The 17,570-nt window shown below is 57.0% G+C and overlaps 1 protein-coding gene across 3 annotated transcripts; it reads left to right on the top strand.

Annotated features, from left to right (window-relative positions):
- Positions 1-74: 74 nt before the first annotated feature.
- Positions 75-16,770, top strand: SLC66A1 (solute carrier family 66 member 1). Of its 3 annotated transcripts, none has more exons than XM_072751011.1 (8): positions 75-166; positions 4,670-4,835; positions 13,835-13,964; positions 14,443-14,530; positions 14,890-15,032; positions 15,161-15,253; positions 15,617-15,802; positions 16,301-16,770. In XM_072751011.1, the coding sequence occupies exons 2-8, from the start codon at positions 4,672-4,674 to the stop codon at positions 16,370-16,372; spliced, it is 876 nt and encodes a 291-aa protein (XP_072607112.1). In that variant the 5' UTR covers positions 75-166; positions 4,670-4,671; the 3' UTR covers positions 16,373-16,770. The 3 variants fall into 3 exon arrangements, with proteins under 3 accessions (XP_072607112.1, XP_072607114.1, XP_072607113.1); XM_072751013.1 differs by having other exon boundaries at positions 79-166; positions 4,667-4,835; XM_072751012.1 differs by having other exon boundaries at positions 89-166; positions 4,667-4,835; positions 14,509-14,530; positions 16,301-16,580.
- Positions 16,771-17,570: the final 800 nt, after the last annotated feature.

Raw genomic sequence — 17,570 nt, 5'->3', positions numbered from 1 at the left:
CGCACCGCCCCCACGCACGCGCGGTTCGCTCCCGCCCCTCGCGCAGGAGGCGGAGCTACGCGGCTCGGGGGCGGGGCCACGCGGCTCCGGGGCGGGGCTTCGGGTCAGCTGACCGGGGCTGAGCAGACTGACCCCAGAAGCCGGGCGGGCGGCGGGTCGTGGCGCGGTGAGTCGGCCTGGAGGCTGGGGGTCGGGACTCCGGGGCGCCCCCGCCGCATCTTTCCAGGGGCCTCGTGCAGCCCCTGGGCCGTCTTGGGGCTTCCGTCCCCCTCCCCGGGGCGCGAGGTCCTGGGACGAGGCTCGGGGCCGGGGTCAGGTGGCCCCTGGGGGGTCTCTTGGACCAGCCTGGCCGGGGGTGGGGGTCTGGGTCCTCACTGCAGCCCCCGGTGCGGGCGGGCGGGGCCGACGGCTTTGTGTTCCGCAGGGCAGGCCAGGGCAGGGGCCTCGGCGCGGCTGAGCGCTGACCCCCGCCGCTGCCCTGTCATTATCCCCGACAAGCCGGCGGCGCTGGCCTGAGTCACCAGGTGGCCGGGGACCCGAGGCCTGCAGTGGGGACGCCGTGTTCTGCAGGGAGCCCAGATGGCCCTCCCCTTCTGTGCCCAGGACAAGTTTTGAAGTGTGTGGCCGGGGAGGCTGGGTCTGGAAGGCTGAGGACTGGCCCGGGCCTTGTCCATTCACCTACCGAAGGCTGCTTCGCGCTCGAGCCCCGGGGAGGGGTTCCCGGGGGGGGGGGTGTCCCCCCACTAGAGCCATCCCAGGCTGTTACCATTGAGTGGCTAATCTGTGCCAGGCACCCTCCTAATCCCTTGGCCTGGATTATGTCATTTAATTCTGCAGTCGGTCTAGGGAGTGGAGACATAGGTTATCCCCCCCCCCCATTGTACAGATTGGAACTCTGAGGCTCAGTCACCTGCCCTGCAGTTCTGTGCTTGTGGACACCGGCCGGTCAGTTCTAGAGTGCTCTCTCCTCGAACCTAGGTCATCTGAGCTCACAGCTAGTTTGCTTACTTCCTTCCTTCTTCCCTCCCTTCCTTCTTTCTTCCCTTGCCTTTCCTCTCCGTCTCTCTTTCTCTCTGTCCCCTCTTTCTGGACCTTTTCTCTGCAGCTGCTGTTTCTGGCCCTGAGAGTCCATCACAACTAGCGTGAAGGGAGAGGCATGAGCTTGAGGAGCAGGCTTAGCTGAGGAATGTGATAAGCGTTCTTCAGATATGTGAATGGGGGGGAGGGGAAGAGGTGACAGGTGTCGTCTGACCAGCCTTTGCAAGGTGTCTTTGAGGTAGCATGTTAGAACGAGGTACTAGTGTCTCCTTACCCGGCCCTCCAGGGGGAGAAGGACACTCTTTTTTTTTTTTTTTTTTTAAAGATTTTATTTATTCATGAGAGACACAGAGGCAGAGACACAGGCAGAAGGAGAAGCAGGCTCCATGCAGGGAGCCCGATGTGGGACTCGATCCCAGGACCCCAGGATCAATCACGCCGTGGGCCAAAGACAGGGGCTAAACCACTGAGCCAAACAGGGATCCCCTGAGAAGGACCCTCTTAAGGGAAGAGACCACATGTGCAGAAGCCTGGAGGCTTGCCACTTCCATGGGAAGCTTCCGTGGGAAGCATCTTCCTGACTCAGCTTGGAATCCAAGAGAGGAGCTTGGGTGCGGCCGGAGATGCCTTCTCCAGCCCAGGCTTTCTCCAAGCGTGGTTGTTTGCACCAGAAACAACTGGTAGTGCTTTTTTTTTTTTTTTTTTTTTAAGATTTTATTTTTAAGTAATCTTCACATCCGACGTGGGGCTTGAACTCACAACCCTGAGATCAGGAATTGCCTGCTCTACTGACTTAGCCAGCTCTACTGACTTAGCCACCCCTGGTGCACACCCGGGGTTGCTTCTTAAACCCAAAGTCCCTGATCTGAAGTCCAGAGACACTGAGCCTGAATTCTGGACGTGTGCCCTCTGTGGCGCCAGGGCACCAACCCCTGCTGTGGTCCTTGTCAAACCTTGGATGCAGTCAAGCTTTGTTGCAACCCTGAACATCCATTCTCATGCTGCTGTGTGACCAGGAGGTGGGCCCGTTCCCAGAAGCCAGGCCTAGCGCGCAGGCAGGCTCCCTAGCTGGGTCAGAACCTACAGATGATGGCCCCCAGGAGAAGGCCTCTTCGGGTCAGGATCAGGTGTGTCTTAGAGCATCCTGAGCTGTGCATGTGCCCCGTGAAGGATCGGGGACCACCCACCCACTGCTCTGGGCCCTGTGAGCCAAGCTATAATGCTCAAGACACCCCCTTCCCTCACCAGTGATGTATTCACTTTATTTCCTCCCTAACCTGGTGAGAAGCAGGCAAGGGGTGACCTCAGGGTGGTTGAACTCCTGGATTCTCATCCTTAAAATAGTCCCCAGCACACGTTCGGTCACGCATGGGCTGAGAGCCTTCCTTATGTGCATTTCATCTGCACCACAAACCCCAAGGAGCCAGGGTCATCATCTTCATTCTACAGACAGGTTCAGGCAGGTTCCTTATTTGGGCAACGCTACCCAGCCTTACCTGGAAAATGAGGACAGTATCCCCCACCTCCCAGGGAAGTTACGAGGGTGGCAGTGAACTGGATGGGCAGACACAGAATCTGTAAGGGGACGATGTGGGGGTCTAGTAGGGGGACAAAGGACTTGCTTGGAAATGCCTTTAGTGCAGCAAAGAATCTGTAAGGGGGCGATGTGGGGGTCTAGTAGGGGGACAAAGGACTTGCTTGGAAATGCCTTTAGTGCAGCAAAGATGACAGTACTTACCCAGACGGTCTGCTAGCCTGGGTGGCCTTGCAGGTGCTGGTGGCAGGACATCAGGTGAAGAGCTCCCTGATGTGCTAAAGGGCATCCAGGTGGGTGGCCAGGATGCAGGAAGAGGCTGTCAGCCACCCTTGCCGGGCCCTGCAGATACAGCAGTGACCCTGGCACACGTGACCTGGACACTGTTACCCCCGGCTTGGGGCTTCTGCCCATGGCCCATCACAGTAGGCCTGAGAGTCCCATTTCCTGAGAAAAGAAGCTGACTGGCTTCCTTCCCTCCTCACTTCCAAGAGTCTAGCCAGAGTGACGGTCCATTCAAGGGCTATGACAAAAGACCAAAGACCGGGTGGCTTATAAACAACAAACGTTGATTTTTTACAATTCAAGAGGCTGGAAAAATCCCAGGTCAAGACACCAGCACATGTGGTATTAGGTGAGGGTCTGCTTCCTGGTTCACAGATGGCTGTCTTTGTGTCCCCCCACGTGGCGGAAGGGGCGAGGGAGCTCTCTGGGGTCTCTTGTATAAGGGCGCCCATCCCCTTCCTGAGGGCTCTGCTCCCCTGACCCAAGCGCGTCCAGAGCCCCCCCCCAGTGCCCTCACACTGGGGGTTAGGTTTCCATGTATGAATCTGGGGGGCCACAGATATGATCTGGGGCACAGGGTGTTGCTTTATGGGGATCCTGGGCCGGCTGAGGGCAGCAGGAACTGAAGGTATCTCGGGAGTCAGTCCGGCGAGGACAGCCTCTGGGCACGGGGAGAGAAGGGCAGGTCTGCCTCTGCTGCTGGGGGGGTTGGGCAGCCTGCCCCACGGGGACAGAGCGCCTGAGGCAGCATGACAGGGTGGCCAGGAGCTGCGGCTTGGGGTTCCAGGCCCGGCTTTGACTCCTGCCTCCACCGCTTCCTGGCCCGATGTTAAGTCACTTCCCTGGTGCCTGGGATGTATCAGGAGCCCCCGTGTCCCCTTCATGGAGTTGATGTGGGGACAAAATGAGGCAATGCCTGCAAGGTGCTAGGAGCAGAGCTTGGTGATCCGGGGCCTGGTGAGTCTCTCCTGGTAGAGGTGGCGCCGTCGGGCTCCCCTCGCTCTGCCTTGTCTGGGACTGTCTCGCAGAAGGTGACTGCCGTGGCCACTGCAGGGCGCCCGGGCATCAGGAGGGGAAATTCCTGCCGCTCCTGGGACCCGCCACTTTCAGGCTTTGTGGGCGGTGAGAATGGGAAGGTGGCTCGACTCCTTGGCTGCAGGAGCCCCACACGTGCTCGTGGAGAATCGGCGGGGTGCCAGGCTCGCATCCAGCGAATCCAGCGGCCTGCACAAGCTGCCCCACCCCCCAGGCTGGGGCGGTGTTGTCCTCTGACCCCTGTGGGCGGACAGCCCTACCTTAAATAAGAGAACCTACTTAATGGGGCCTTAATGGGGCCTCCTGTAATTTACAAGCTCCCTGCTGGTCTAACTAACAAACCAAAGATTGGAAACAATGTAAATGTTGGGGAGCAGGAACAAAGTGATTCTGAGGGCTCATTGCCTGAAGCCTTTCAGCCTCAGGGCAACTGTAGGAGGGAGGCCGGCTAATCACCCTACAGGTGGCCCAGGGAGGCGGAGGCTCTTGCCCAAAGTCGCAGCCTTGACGAGTTTTGGTAAAGCTGGCATTTGAGCTCGTTCGACCCTGTGCGCAGACCCAGCTCTCTCCCTGCACAGGTGGTTGTCACAAGGGTGCTTTGCTCTCTGTCCTCCAGGCTGAGCGTGTCCTAGGGTTTGGGGGCTTGCCCTGTGCTGGGGGATAACGGGATGGGCGAGGCTGGGGGCGAGGAGCTCAGGAGCCCAGGGGCCGGACCTCCCAAGGCTAAAGGCCCCCCTCTCTTTCTCCCTGGACACCCCTCCTGAACTCCCACAGCAGCCATGGTCTGGAAGAAGGTGGGCTCCGGCAACTTCTCCGACTGCCCCAACGGCTCCCGCCAGTGGATATGGGACGTGTTCGGCGAATGTGCCCAGGACGGCTGGGACGAGGCCAGCGTGGGCCTGGGCTTGATCTCCATTCTCTGTTTTGCAGCATCCACCTTCCCGTGAGTAATGGCAGGGCGCTGGCCCGGGACAGGGGGTGCGGTGGGGTGATGGCTCAGGCACTGCCCGGAGGTAGATCACCCGCCCTGGGCCTCTCCAGACTCAAGGTCAAGCGTGAGCCCTCCACCACTCCCACTTGCTGACTTCCAACCCACCCTGGAGAGCCCTGCACTGAACCGCACCCTAGGTCCCACCTTATGCTGTGCGATGCCGACACACAGATAATAGTAACAACATTAACACTTGCTGTTTGTTCAGTGCACACTACGTACTTCAGTCCTAAACACTTGAAGTGTTCTTAGCTCACTTAATTCTCGTAACCCTGTGAAACAGGTACAGTTACCATCCTTACTTTATGGATGGAAGGAATGGAAAGTCAGAGAAGCTAAGTATCTTGCCCTGGGTTGCACAGCTAAGAAGAGAGGAACCAGAGGGGTAGGAGGGCTCAGATGCCCCAAACACAGCCCTTGTCCTGTGACAGTCTGGTGGGTGGCCGGCAAGCAGTGATTACAAAATAGTATGATCCCTGCAGCTACTGAGGATCGGAGACGCATTGTGACTTGGGAGAGTCACTTTGCTGCTCCACGGCTCAGCTTCCTCATCTGCAAAATGGGAATGTTGTTCCCTCCTTTCCAGGGTTGGTGTGAGGATGGCATGAGAGAGTGTACGTCAAGCACGGGGCTCTGGGCCTTGGCACAATGTGGTCAGAGTCCTGGGGCTGGACAGAGTGTGTGGGGGTCAGGGGCACGGGGAGACGTGAGGTCCGAAGGCCCTGCAATGTGAGGGTTCTCTACTGTCAGGAGATGGGCTCTTTATCCTGAGGAAGATAAGGGTTTCATCAGGAGCTCGGCATTTTTGAAAAATAGCTTTTTGGAGAGATAATCCACATATCATATAATTAGCCTCTTTTGATGTATAATTCGGTGTTTTTAGAATATCCACAGAGCTGTGTATCCATTGCCATAATCAGTTTTCGAACATTTTCATCACCCTAGGGAAAAAAAAAAAAAAACCTAAAGAAATGAGTCATTCCTTATTCCCCCCGAAGCTCCCAGCCCCTGGCAACCACCTGTCTACCTCCTGTCTCTATATAGATTTGCCAACTCTGGACATTTCCTGTAAATGAAATCATAGAGCATGTGAAAGACCGGCTTCTTTCACTTACCAGAACGGCTTCCAGGCTCACCCACATTGTAGCAGATGTCAGGACAGCATTCCTTTTATTTCCAAAGAATATTCTAATGTGTGATGTTCCACATCTTATTCATTCATTCATTCCCAGATGGACATTTGGGCTGTTTCCACTTTTTGGCTGTTACGGTGAAGGCCACTGAACATTCATGGGCCAGTTTCTGTGGGTACATACATTTTGACTTCTCTTGGGTGTATGCCTACGTGGTAAAATTGCTGGGTCATGTGGTAACTGTATTTAATCTTTTAAGGATTTTTTTTTTTAAGTTTTTAAAAATTTGTTTATGAGAGACACAGAGAGAGGCAGAGACATAAGCAGAGGGAGAAGCAGACCCCCCCACGGGGAGCCCGATGTGGGACTCGATCCCAGGACCCTGGGACCACAACCTGAGCCAAAGGCAGATGCTCAACCACTGAGCCACCCAGGTGTTCCTCTTTTAAGGATGTTTTAAAAAACATTATTAAGCCCTGATTTCATGACTTAGTCTGGTCCTAGTGATGTCATTTTGGGCCTCTGGTTTTTTGTTTTTTGTTTTTTGTTTTTTTGTTAAGAATTTCTTTTTTAAAATTTGTTTACTCATGAGAGTCAGAGGGAGAGCAGCAGAGACATAGGCAGAGGGAGAAGCAGGCTCTTTGCAGGAGCCAGATATGAGACTCAGTCCGGATCCTGGGATCACGATCTGAGCCAAAGGCAGCCGCCCAACCGCTGAGCCACCCAGGCGTCCCAAGATTTTTTTTTTAAAGTAATCTCTATCCCCAGCGTGGGGCTCAAACTCACATCCCTGAGATTAAGAGTCCCATGATCCATCCACTGAGCCAGCCAGGCATCCCCTGTGGTTTTCTTTTTAACAGGGAACTAACTGCCAGACTGTTTTCCAAAGAGGCTGCACCATTTTATATTCCTTTTGTATACCTTCCAGTCGTGTGTGAGGTTCCAGTGCGTCCATATCCTTATCAATGCATATGTTTTTCCATCTTTTCATTATAGCCATTCTAATGGGTTTGAAGTGTTATCTCGTTACATAGTTTATGATTTGTATATGGTTTTAGATTATTATTTGCCTGATGGCTAGTGATGTTAAGAAAAGGTCTTTTCAGATCCTTTGCCCTTTTTTTTCTTTTTTAAAAAAATTTAATTATTTCTGGGAAAAAAGGCAAAAGATAAATAAATTTAATTAATTTATTAGAGAGAGAGCACGTGTGAGAGCACAGGCAGAGGCAGAGGGAGAAGCAGATTCCCTGCTGAGCAGGGAGCCCTATGCAGGGCTCTGAGATCATGACCGGAGCTGAAGACAGACACTTAACAGACGGAGCCACCACAGGTGCCCCCTTTGCTCACTTTTCAATGGTATTATTTTTCGTTTTGCTGTTGAGTTGTAAGAGCTCTTTATGTAGTCTGAATACGATAGCCTCATCTGACATGTGATTGGTTAGTAAATATTTTCTCCCATTCTGTGGGTCCTCTTTTCACTTCCTTGAGAGTGTCCTTTGAAGCACAGAAGTTCTAAATTTGGACGATGTACAGCTTATCTCTTTTTTCTTTTTTTGCTTGTGCTTTTGGTGTCACATCTAAAAAAACATCGTGGCCTAACCCAAGTAACAGAGACCTACCCTTATGGTACGAGGAGCGCAGCTGGCTCCAGGGGGTCCCAGACAAATCCGGTTTGAGCATTCACCCAAAGGCAGAGACATGAGTGGTGGTGAAATGAGAAAGGAGCTTATCTCCATGAGGCTGACTCTGGGAAGACTGCAGACTAGTGTCTCAAAGACTGTCTCCCAGGTGCTGAAAATTCCTCCAGGTTTATATAAGGACAGTGGGGGACTCTGGTCGGTGGGAACATATGGGGGCGCAGTGAAGGTCAGATCAGGCATTGTCTTGGGGTCAGTCACTCCGGGTCTTGCTGGCTCAGGGCAGTCCTTGTTGCTTGAGCAGGTACTTTCGTTTCCCTTCCCAGGATGCTTTGCCCACGTGGTCTTTTGCCTGAGTTAAGGGATAAGCTAGAAAGAAGAACTTAATCAAGATTGAAAGTTTAAGGCCAAGGGGCAGGCGCCTGGGGGGGCTAGGTCAGTTAAACCTCTGACTCTTGATTTTTGGCTCAGGTCTTGATCTCAGGTCGTGAGTTCAAGCCCTGTGCTGGGCATGGAACCTACTTAAAGACGAAAGTTTAGAAAGAAAGTTTGACAGACGTTTCTCCAAAGAAGACCTACACATGGCCAACAGGCACATGAAAAAATGCTCCACATCACTTGTCATCAGGGAAGTACAAATCAAAAGCACAATGAGATACCACTTTGCACCAGTGAGAATGGCTAAAATTAACAGGACAGGAAACAACATGTTGGTGAGGATGTGGAGAAAGGGGAACCCTCTTGCACTGTTGGTGGGAATGCACGCTGGTGCAGCCACTCTGGAAAACAGTGTTTGTCAAGAAGTTAAAAATAGAGCTACCCTACGACCGAGCGATCGCACTACTGGGTATTTACCAGCAGATGTAGTGAAACAACAGGTGCCCACACCCCAGTGTTCGTGGCAGCAGTGTCCACAGTAGCCAAACTGAACAGAGCTGAGATGTCCTTCGACAGATGGATGGATCAAGAAGGTGTGGTGTCTACACACAGTGGAATAGTACTCAGCCATCAGAAAGGACGGATGGAACTGGAGGGTTTGTGCTGAGTGAAATGAGTCAGTCGGAGAGAGACCATCATCATGTGGTTTCACTCACACGTGGGATGTAAGAAATAGTGAGAGGGACCATGAGGGAAGGGGGGAAATCGAGTGGGAAGAATCAGAGAGGAAGACAAACCACGAGAGACTCCTGACTCTGGGAACCAAACAAAGAGTTGCAGAAGGGGAGGAGGGTGGGGGGACGGGGGGACTGGGTGACAGGCACTAAGCAGGGTGCATGATGGGATGAGCACTGGGTGTTACACTATATGTTGTCATATTAAATTTAAATTTGGGGCAGCCCGGGTGGCTCAGCGGTTTAGCGCTGCCTGCAGCCCAGGGCCTGATCCTGGAGACCCGGGATCGAGTTCCGCGTCGAGCTCCCTCCTGTATGGGGCCTGCTTCTCCCTCTGCCTGTGTCTCTGCCTCTCTCTCTCTCTCTCTCTCTCTGTCTGTGTGTGTCTCTCCTGAATAAATGAATAAAATCTTTAAAAAAATTTAAATTTTAAAATGTATAAAAAGTTTGAGGTCAGAATGGTGGTAGTCAAGCCCTCTTTTGCTCTTTACCACAACAGGTTTGTAGATTTACCTGATTCTGACATCAGTGTTCACATGTATATTTTCCCCACACCGTCCAGCATTTAACAGTTCAGACCCTGTTTACCTTGGGACAGCATCAGATCCCACAGGTTAGGGGCTCGGTCCCACAAGGCTGCCCCTCCCCCTTCAGATGTCAGTGGCAAGTCCACGTTGTCACCTGTGCTTCTGATACGTGTAGACCAGCTATAGATTGGAGGTCCCAACAAACCCCTTACTTGAGTTTGACTCATTTGGGAGAACGGCTCACGGTCGACTCACTAGATCACGGACTTCTTATGAAAGGAGGTTAACTTGGGAGCAGCCAGCTGGCAGGGATGCCCAGGGCAGGGGATGCGGACGGGGGCATGGAGCTGCTGGGTCCTCCAGTCACCAACCTGGAGGCTCTCTGAACCTGTCTGTTCGAGTTCTGGAGGCTTCGCTGCACAGGCCTGATTGGTTACATCATTGGCAGCTGGCGATTGGACCCCATCTCCAGTCCCTCTCGCTTCCCCAGAGGTCAGGGCAACGGGAGTGAAAGTACCAATGGTTTAGTCACATCACAGCCACCAGCCCTCATCTTGAGGTGACCCAGAGGTGTTCCAAAATAACATAACGAATGGCACCTGTATTGCTCAAATCACTTAGGAAATCCCAGGAATCTTACTTAGCAATATGCCAGGGATGGGGTGAAGACCAATTTCTTTTTTTTTTTTTAGGGTAGGGGCAGAGGGGGAGAGAGAGAACCTGCTTAAGCAGGTTCCACACCCAGCGTGGAGCCCAAGACGGGCTCCATCTCAGGACCCTGAGATCATGACCTGAGCCAAAATCAAGACTCAGATGTTTAATCGACTGAGCCACCCAGGCACGCCCCTATAATTCTTATTATGAATCACAGTATGATAGAGGAGGTTTTAAATTTAGGTCTGTTAAAAAACAAAATTCCACTGGTGAAATTTGAAGACACAGTTTGGGTTATTAAGTCATTCATGAATTGGGCAGCATCCTACACGGCAAATAGATCTTTAAAAAATTCAAGAGATTTGCTTTTGCGAGAGAGAGAGAGAGAGAGAGAGAGAGCGCGAGCACATGAGTAGGGTGAGGGGCAGAGGCAGAAGCAGACTCCCCACTGAGCAGGGAACCCAGTGGGGGACTCACTCCCAGGACCCTGGGATCATGACCTGAGCTGAAGACAAACAGCTGACTGACTGAACCACCCAGGCGCCCAGCAAATAGATGTTCTTTTCTTTCTTTCTTTCTTTCTTTCTTTCTTTTTTTTTTTTTTTTTGCAAATAGATGTTCTAAGGAGCTTTCCAAAATGGAAGGTTTTTATAGGAAAGACAGTGGGGCAAGGAATTAGTAGAAAAAAAGAAGGGATTAGATCCTGCAAGCTCACTTTCCTGCAGGGGGTCTTGGTAGATGACGTCATGTTCCTTTGTGGGGGGTGGAGACATGTGACATGGGACAGATTACCTCATTGCTACTGACCAGAAAATTCCTGAGCGATTAAGACTACGTTTCTGGGGGAGGTTGAAATATGATTAGGTTAGTTTTTAAGCCCCTGTTTGGTGATTTGGCCTAAGTGACTCCACCTTGGGCCTGTCTTTTTTTTTTTTTCTTTTCTTTTTCTTTTCTTTTCTTTTCTTTTCTTTTCTTTCTTTCTTCTTTCTCTCTCTCTCTCTCTCTCTCTCTTTTTTAAAAGATTTTTATTTATTTATTCATGAGAGACACAGAGAGGCAGAGACACAGGCAGAGGGAGAAGCAGGGTCCCCACAGGATGCCCAGTGTGACACTCGATCCCAAGACCCCAGGACCAGGCCCTGAGCTGAAGGCAGACGCTCAACTGCTGAGCCACGTAGGCGTCCCTGTGGTTTTCTTTTTAATGGGTCTTTGGTATAGTTTACGTTGTATTTTGTGCACGGTATGGGGTAGGAGTCCAGTCTCGTTCTTTAGCTTGGAGATACCCAGTTGTCGCAGTACCATGTGTTTTTATTTATTTTTATTTTTTTTTTATCATTTATTTACGATAGTCACACACAGAGAGAGAGAGAGAGAGGCAGAGACATAGGCAGAGGGAGAAGCAGGCTCCATGCACCGGGAGCCCGACGTGGGATTCGATCCCGGGTCTCCAGGATCGCGCCCTGAGCCAAAGGCAGGCACCAAATCGCTGCGCCACCCAGGGATCCCCAGTACCATGTATTTATTTATTTTTTTTAAAGATTTATTTATTTATTTATGATAGAGATAGAGACACAGAGAGAGAGGCAGAGACACAGGAGGAGGGAGAAGCAGGCTCCATGCCGGGAGCCCGATGTGGGACTCGATCCCGGGACTCCAGGATCGCGCCCTGGGCCAAAGGCTGGTGCCAAAGCGCTGAGCCACCGAGGGATCCCCCCCAGTACCATGTATTTAAAAGACCATCATCCCCCCGCTGAATTATCCTAGTATCCTGTTGTGGACTTGGCAGTTTTGCTGAATGAGCTTGTTCTAGGTGCTGTATGTAGTAGGCAGGTTGCAAGTAAACAAAAATAGGTGCCGTCCTTGGGTTTACAGCGCTTCCATTCTGGCTACCTTGAAAAGGCAGTCTGGGAGTCTCAGGGAAAAAGGACTGGTAGGGCAAGGAGTGAGACCGGAGGCAGGGAGGCCAGCTGGGAGGCCGTGGAAGCCATCCAGCAAGCAGCGCTGTCGGGGGCATTGGAGAGGCCCTTCCAGGCTGACAGGACAGGTGTGGGTGACTCACAGAGGCTGACGGAGAGACGCCCTGTTCCAGAGTGAGTGCATCTCTAGAGCTACCTGGGGAGCTGGCTGAGATCATGTTGGCCCTGCCGGAGGCCGGCTGGCTCACCAGGGAGGGGGTCAGAGGCCTGGGAGAGAGCCCCAGGTGACAGCAGGAAGGTGCCTGCTTTTCTGCCCCTCCTTAGGACTCAGCCTTCCTTGGGTGAGACAGTCACGGTCCCTGAAATCTAGGACTTGCCAAGTCATGTGTGCTACAAGGGGCTGTAAGGGCCATAGGCTAGACCTTACTTAGGGACCTTCTGGGTGCCAGGCCTGCATTGGACACTCTTCCTGCCCTCAGGGAGCTTGCGTCTGGGAGGGACAAGGATGTCCCCGTGTTACGGAGGAGGAAGTAGAGGACACCGGCGAGCTTGTGTCAAGAAGGCCGTGGGGAGGAAGTGATACTTCCTGAGCCACGAAAGACAAAAAGGAAGAGGAGAGAGTCAGCTGTCTGGCTGCCAATGAAGAGTCTGGAGAAAGGGAAATAAGTCCTGGTGGAGGGGCGGGGACAGAGGGACAGCTGGCCCTGGGGCCTTGTGAGGACACGCTCAGGAGGATGCAGGCCCTCGCTGGAGAGCCGCAGAAGGATCCGAGTGACTTCGGAAGGGCCCTTGAGAGGGAGGACAGATTCAGGGGGAGCCAGGCTCGGATGGGGGACAGGCAGGTGCACGGGCAGGGGTGGGACCCGACAGGAGGAGGAGAAGGCAGGGAGGCCGTGGGAAGAACCAGGGCCATATCCGGTTTCTCGGCTTCTGACTTGGGTGATGGGTGGGATGAGGTGCTCTTTAGTCCTTTATTTAAATACACACAGACGAGGGGCACCCCAGTGGCTCTGTCGGTTAAGCGGCCGACTCTTGGGTTTCGGCTCAGGTCATGGTCTCAGGGTCGTGAGATCGAACCCCACATCCAGCTCCATGCTCTGCACTGACTCTGCTTGGGAGTCTCTCACTCTCTCCCCCTCTATCCCCCACCACCTGCACCCCCACTCTCTCTCCCTCAAATAAACCTTAAATAGAAAAGATTTTTTTCTTTCCCTCTGCCGCCCCCCTAAAATAATAATAATAAATAAAATATATACGGGCGATTAAACAGAAATGTAGAGTAAATGGCAGTTGTATAAAGGATCAGAGCGACCGGAGCCGGGGCGCTGGCTGTGACGCTGGCTGTGACGCTGGCGCCAAGGCCCCGAGTGATGTGACTTGGCCCGTCCTGCTCGGACTAGAGCTGCCCTCGGGGGCTTCTGCAGGGCCGGCGGGTTAGCAGCACCAAGGGCGCAGGATTCTGCTGAGGCCTGTCACCTCGCACTGACACTGGCCGGAGGTCTGAAGAGAGGGTCTTTGGGAAAGGAACCAGGGGGTCCCAGCCACCCACCGGGGCATGAGCTCCGGGGGCACAGCCCCGCCCTCCCCGCTGCCCTTTTGAAGGAACCGGGCTGTGGTTTGGCCCAGCTTCTCTGCTGCTCGGGACACAGCGCAGGCCAGGCCCTGGCTCCCGCCACTGCCACCGTCGTCTGAACCCCTGCCTCCCTGTGTAGGAGAGTGAATGCGGGGTCCCAACACCAAACTCCAGGTGCCCCCGGGGAGGCTCCGGGGTGCTGTGGAGGGGAATCTGATACCCTAGAGACCCCTAGTTGGCAGAGAACTCCCCCGGTGAGCGTCCCCAAAGGGCACAGGGAGGCTCCTGGGGGTCCTGCCTGCAGGGAGGCTGGGCTCCCAGGGGACCTCCTGTGCCCCCCCAGCCCCCCCGCCGCGGCCCCGCCCTCCCCTGAGCCCGTGTCATCTTCCTCTCCTGCAGCCAGTACATCAAGGCCTGCAAGGCCGGCAACATGGACCAGGCGCTGTCTCTGTGGTTCCTCTTGGGCTGGATCGGAGGAGACTCCTGCAACCTCATCGGCTCCTTCCTGGCCGACCAGCTGCCCCTGCAGGTGGGTCCCGCGGGGGGTGGGGGGTGGGGGTGGGGAGCAGCCGCCAGGAGCATCCCGCCCCCGACCATTGCTCCTGCCGTGCAGCGCTGGTCCGTGCCCTCTCCGGGCCTGTCGCCCGTCTGCAGAACGAGCACATCAAACCAGAGGGTGCCTCTGGGGTGCTGGGCGCCCTGCTGAGCTGCCAGGGTGGGTGAGGGAAAGGTTTGCCTTCGGGGGGCGAGGTGGCAGGTGCCGGGAACCACAGGCCGGCATCGCCGTCTTCCCCGCCGGGAAGGCCTCAGCCGGGACCCTCAGTTCACCCCTGAGCCCCGTCCGCCCCGCCGAGGCGCGCCCGCCACCTCCCTCCGTCTGTGCAGGCCGGGCCCTCCGCGTCCTTCGGGGACAGGGACCCAGACGGGGCCCCAGGAGGTCAGGGCGGCGGGGTCGTGGGTCGGGCCGCCTGCTGCGCGCCTGGTGCCCTGAGCCCCGCTTCCCGCAGACCTACACGGCCGTGTACTACGTGCTGGCGGACCTGCTCATGCTGTCGCTCTACTTTCATTACAAGTTTAAGAAGCGGCCCTCGGCGTGTGAGTGCGGGTGGCCGGGCGGGTGGCCGGGGACGGGGACGGGGTGGCGGGAGGGCCGGGCCTCGGGGGAGGTGGGCTTCCCCCGGCCTCACCTGACCTCACCTGGGCTTGGAGCCGAGGTGACGAGGACACAGGTCACAGTGGCCCCGAGGATTGAGCAGGGGTGACAGCCGGGGTCACTTGCGGGCGGGGCGGCCCCCGGAGCGTTTGTTTCTGTATGGGCGCCCCGCCCTGGAGGAGGGTGCTGCTGCGGACGAGGAGGGTGCTGCTGTGGACGGTGGGCTAGGTAGCCCCGAGGGGCTGGGGCGCGTCCTGGTGGCTGCTGCCCGGTGTGACCCTCGCTCCCTCCCCCGGCGCAGTGTCTGCCCCCATCAACGCCGTGCTCCTGGTCGGCTCGGGGGTGGCGTGCGGCACCCCGCTGCTGAGGCGCGCCGGCCCCGAGGCTGCCCCGGCCGAGGTCTTCCGGGCCCGGACGCTCCTGTCCGTGGAGCCGGGCAGCAAGGTGAGCGGGGGGTGCGTGAGGTGGCGGCTGGGGCCCCGCCAGCCACGGGTGGGCCTCCCCCACGAGGGAGCCCGATGGCACGGCGCACCCCGGCCCCTCGTGGGCGCTGAGCACCCCCGCCCTCTCAGCCCTTCACTCAGCAGGAAATCATCGGCTTCGTCATCGGCTCCGTGTCCAGCGTGCTGTACCTGCTGTCGCGGCTGCCTCAGATCCGCACCAACGTGAGCCTGGGCAGGGGCAGGCGGGGGGGGGGGCCCTCGGTCACCGCGTGCTCTGTGTGCAGAAGGCCCGGGCGGGCGGGGTGGGGAAGGCTCCCCCGGGCCTCGGTGTCTGCCTCTGGGACGGGGGCGCAGCGCCAGGTGTGGGGGGGCTCAGCCTGCAGCCCTCCGAGGGGGGGAGGGAGTGGCGGGGGGGCAGCGAGGGGCAGCCGGGCTCCTGGGGACCTGGGCCGGGTGGTGGGAGTGCGGATGCTGGGCGCGGGCCCACGGCGGGAAGCCAGCTCGGGCACATGGTGTGACGGGGTGGACGGAGTGGCAGGAGCCCCGGCCCACGCCTCTGACCACCCCCCCCCCCCCGCCCCCCAGTTCCTGAGGAAGTCGACGCAGGGCGTCTCCTACTCACTGTTCGCCCTGGTGATGCTGGGGAACACGCTGTACGGGCTGAGCGTGCTGCTCAAGAACCCCGAGGTGGGCCAGAGCGAGGGCAGCTACCTGCTGCACCACCTGCCCTGGCTCGTGGGCAGCCTGGGCGTGCTGCTGCTCGACACCATCGTATCCTCCGGGGTCAGGGGCAGCGGGGGGCAGGTGGCAGCCTCCATCTATCCGAGAGGGGAGTCCGTGTGCCCGGCACCCTGGGGAGCTCCCAGCTCAGTGAAGTGGCCGTTGGCACCCCCTTCTCGGCGGTGGCACTGAGCACTTCGGGGGAAACCTGTCTGTGTCACACCAGGTGCTGTCTTGGTTTAGAAGGTCAGCCGAGGCCTCTGCAAGTGCTCCTGGGAGGAGGAGGACCGGGAGGGGGGGCGGCAAAGGCAAGGGAGAGGTGGCCTTGCCTCAGCTTGTGCAAAGGCCCTGAGGAACGGGGCGGGGGGAAGAGGCTGTCCTCTAGAGCCTTGGGGGGGGCTGCAGCTGGGGCTTGGGGCCTTGGCCTTGGGGTGGGGGCAGGGTGCGGGGTGGAGGGGAGAGGGGAGCAGCTCTCCAGGGAGCCAAGGCCCCCAGGGGTACGTCCATCCCAGCCTCCACTCGGTTTGGCCTTGACGTCGGCGCCTCCAGATCTCCATACAGTTCCTGGTGTACAGGGACACCGCCACCTCCTCGGAGCGCCAGCCCCTCCTCCCCAGTTGACCAGGACCCCCAGTGGCCACTCCCAGGAGGGGACAAGTATGGGCCAGCCCGGCGCTGCTGCCCCCGGACTGGGCCATGGAGGGAGCCGGGGGCACCTGGAGGCCCCGGCCCAGCTGCGTCCCCACCTCCGAAACCTCCTGGCCGCCGCTTCCAGGAACCCGGACTCTGCGGGGAGTGAGGAGGAAGTGGGGCGCCAGGGCCAGCCCCCGCCCCCTTGGGACACCCCGCAGTCTGAAGCTGCTGTCCCTTGGGAGCCTCGAGGGAGGGGTTGCAGCTGCACCCCCGGCCCCCTCCGTCCGCCTGCGTGCACACTCCTTGGAGCGGGGCGCGGCCGCAGCCGGGTGACCCCAGGACCTTGCTGCTGACCCCGGCCGGCCGAGTAAACAGTCCCTGCCAGCGAGGCGTCCTTCTGCTCCTTCCCCGAGGTGCTGGGGTCCGCGCTGCTCTGGGCAGCAGCTTCCAGGTTGGGGCCCGGAGGTCGGGCTGTGGCAGGGCCAAGCGGGAGCTTGGCCTCCGGGGGACCTCGGGTTTTCTCCCCTGCTCCTGGGTAACAGACCCCACCGCTGGGGGTGAGGACGCAGCAGCGAGAATGACAGGGTCCCGGGCTCGCGGTGTCAGGAAGAAGCAGAGTAGTTAAGGTTCAGATCTTGGGTCTGCATCTCAGCTTCTCTGTGCCTCAGTTACCTCGTCTGTGAAATGGGATGACACTGTTCCCAGTTCGTATGTTCTTATTGTTCTTATAAGATGGTGTAAGTAGCGGCGGACGCCAGCCCGGAAGCCTGAATGTAGTGAGCGCGCCATGAGGTTAGCTTTGACCATTTATAGCTGGAGGAGAGGCACGTCCAGATCTCCGTGCAGATCAGAGACCTTCCTGGAGGAGGTGACCTGCAGGATGAGCAGGAGACAGCAGGGGGAGCGTGGGAGGTGTCGCAGGCAGGAGGGAGGAGGGCAAGGGCAGGGGAGGACAGCTCAGCCCGGAGCGCCGCTTCTGAGCCCCAACCTCACTGCCTCCCAGACCCTGTTCTGAGTCCACTTTCTTGTTGGCCATGACCCTGTGGGGCCCGAGGGCTGGTGGGGGGAGAAGCGTGTCTCGGGCTCTCCCGGTCTCCTCTTCTGCCCTGGGGGCCGGAGGGAGCTCGGCCATGGGGTCTGCGGCCTCTGCCCGCAGGGGGCCCACAGCCCAGTGAGGTGCCGCTCA

Source organism: Vulpes vulpes, chromosome 2, assembly GCF_048418805.1.
Source record: "Vulpes vulpes isolate BD-2025 chromosome 2, VulVul3, whole genome shotgun sequence".
Lineage (NCBI taxonomy): Eukaryota > Metazoa > Chordata > Mammalia > Carnivora > Canidae > Vulpes > Vulpes vulpes.
Note: the sequence above shows the minus strand (reverse complement) of the source record. Positions and strands in the feature narration are given on the sequence as shown.

Coding starts and splice junctions, on each gene's coding strand:
- SLC66A1 (XM_072751011.1), top strand. CDS start 4,672: ATGGTCTGGAAGAAGGTGGGCTCCGGCAACTTCTCCGACTGCCCCAAC. Junction 4,836..13,834: donor TTTGCAGCATCCACCTTCCC/GTGAGTAATGGC, acceptor CCTCTCCTGCAG/CCAGTACATCAAGGCCTGCA. Junction 14,531..14,889: donor TAAGAAGCGGCCCTCGGCGT/GTGAGTGCGGGT, acceptor CCCCCGGCGCAG/TGTCTGCCCCCATCAACGCC.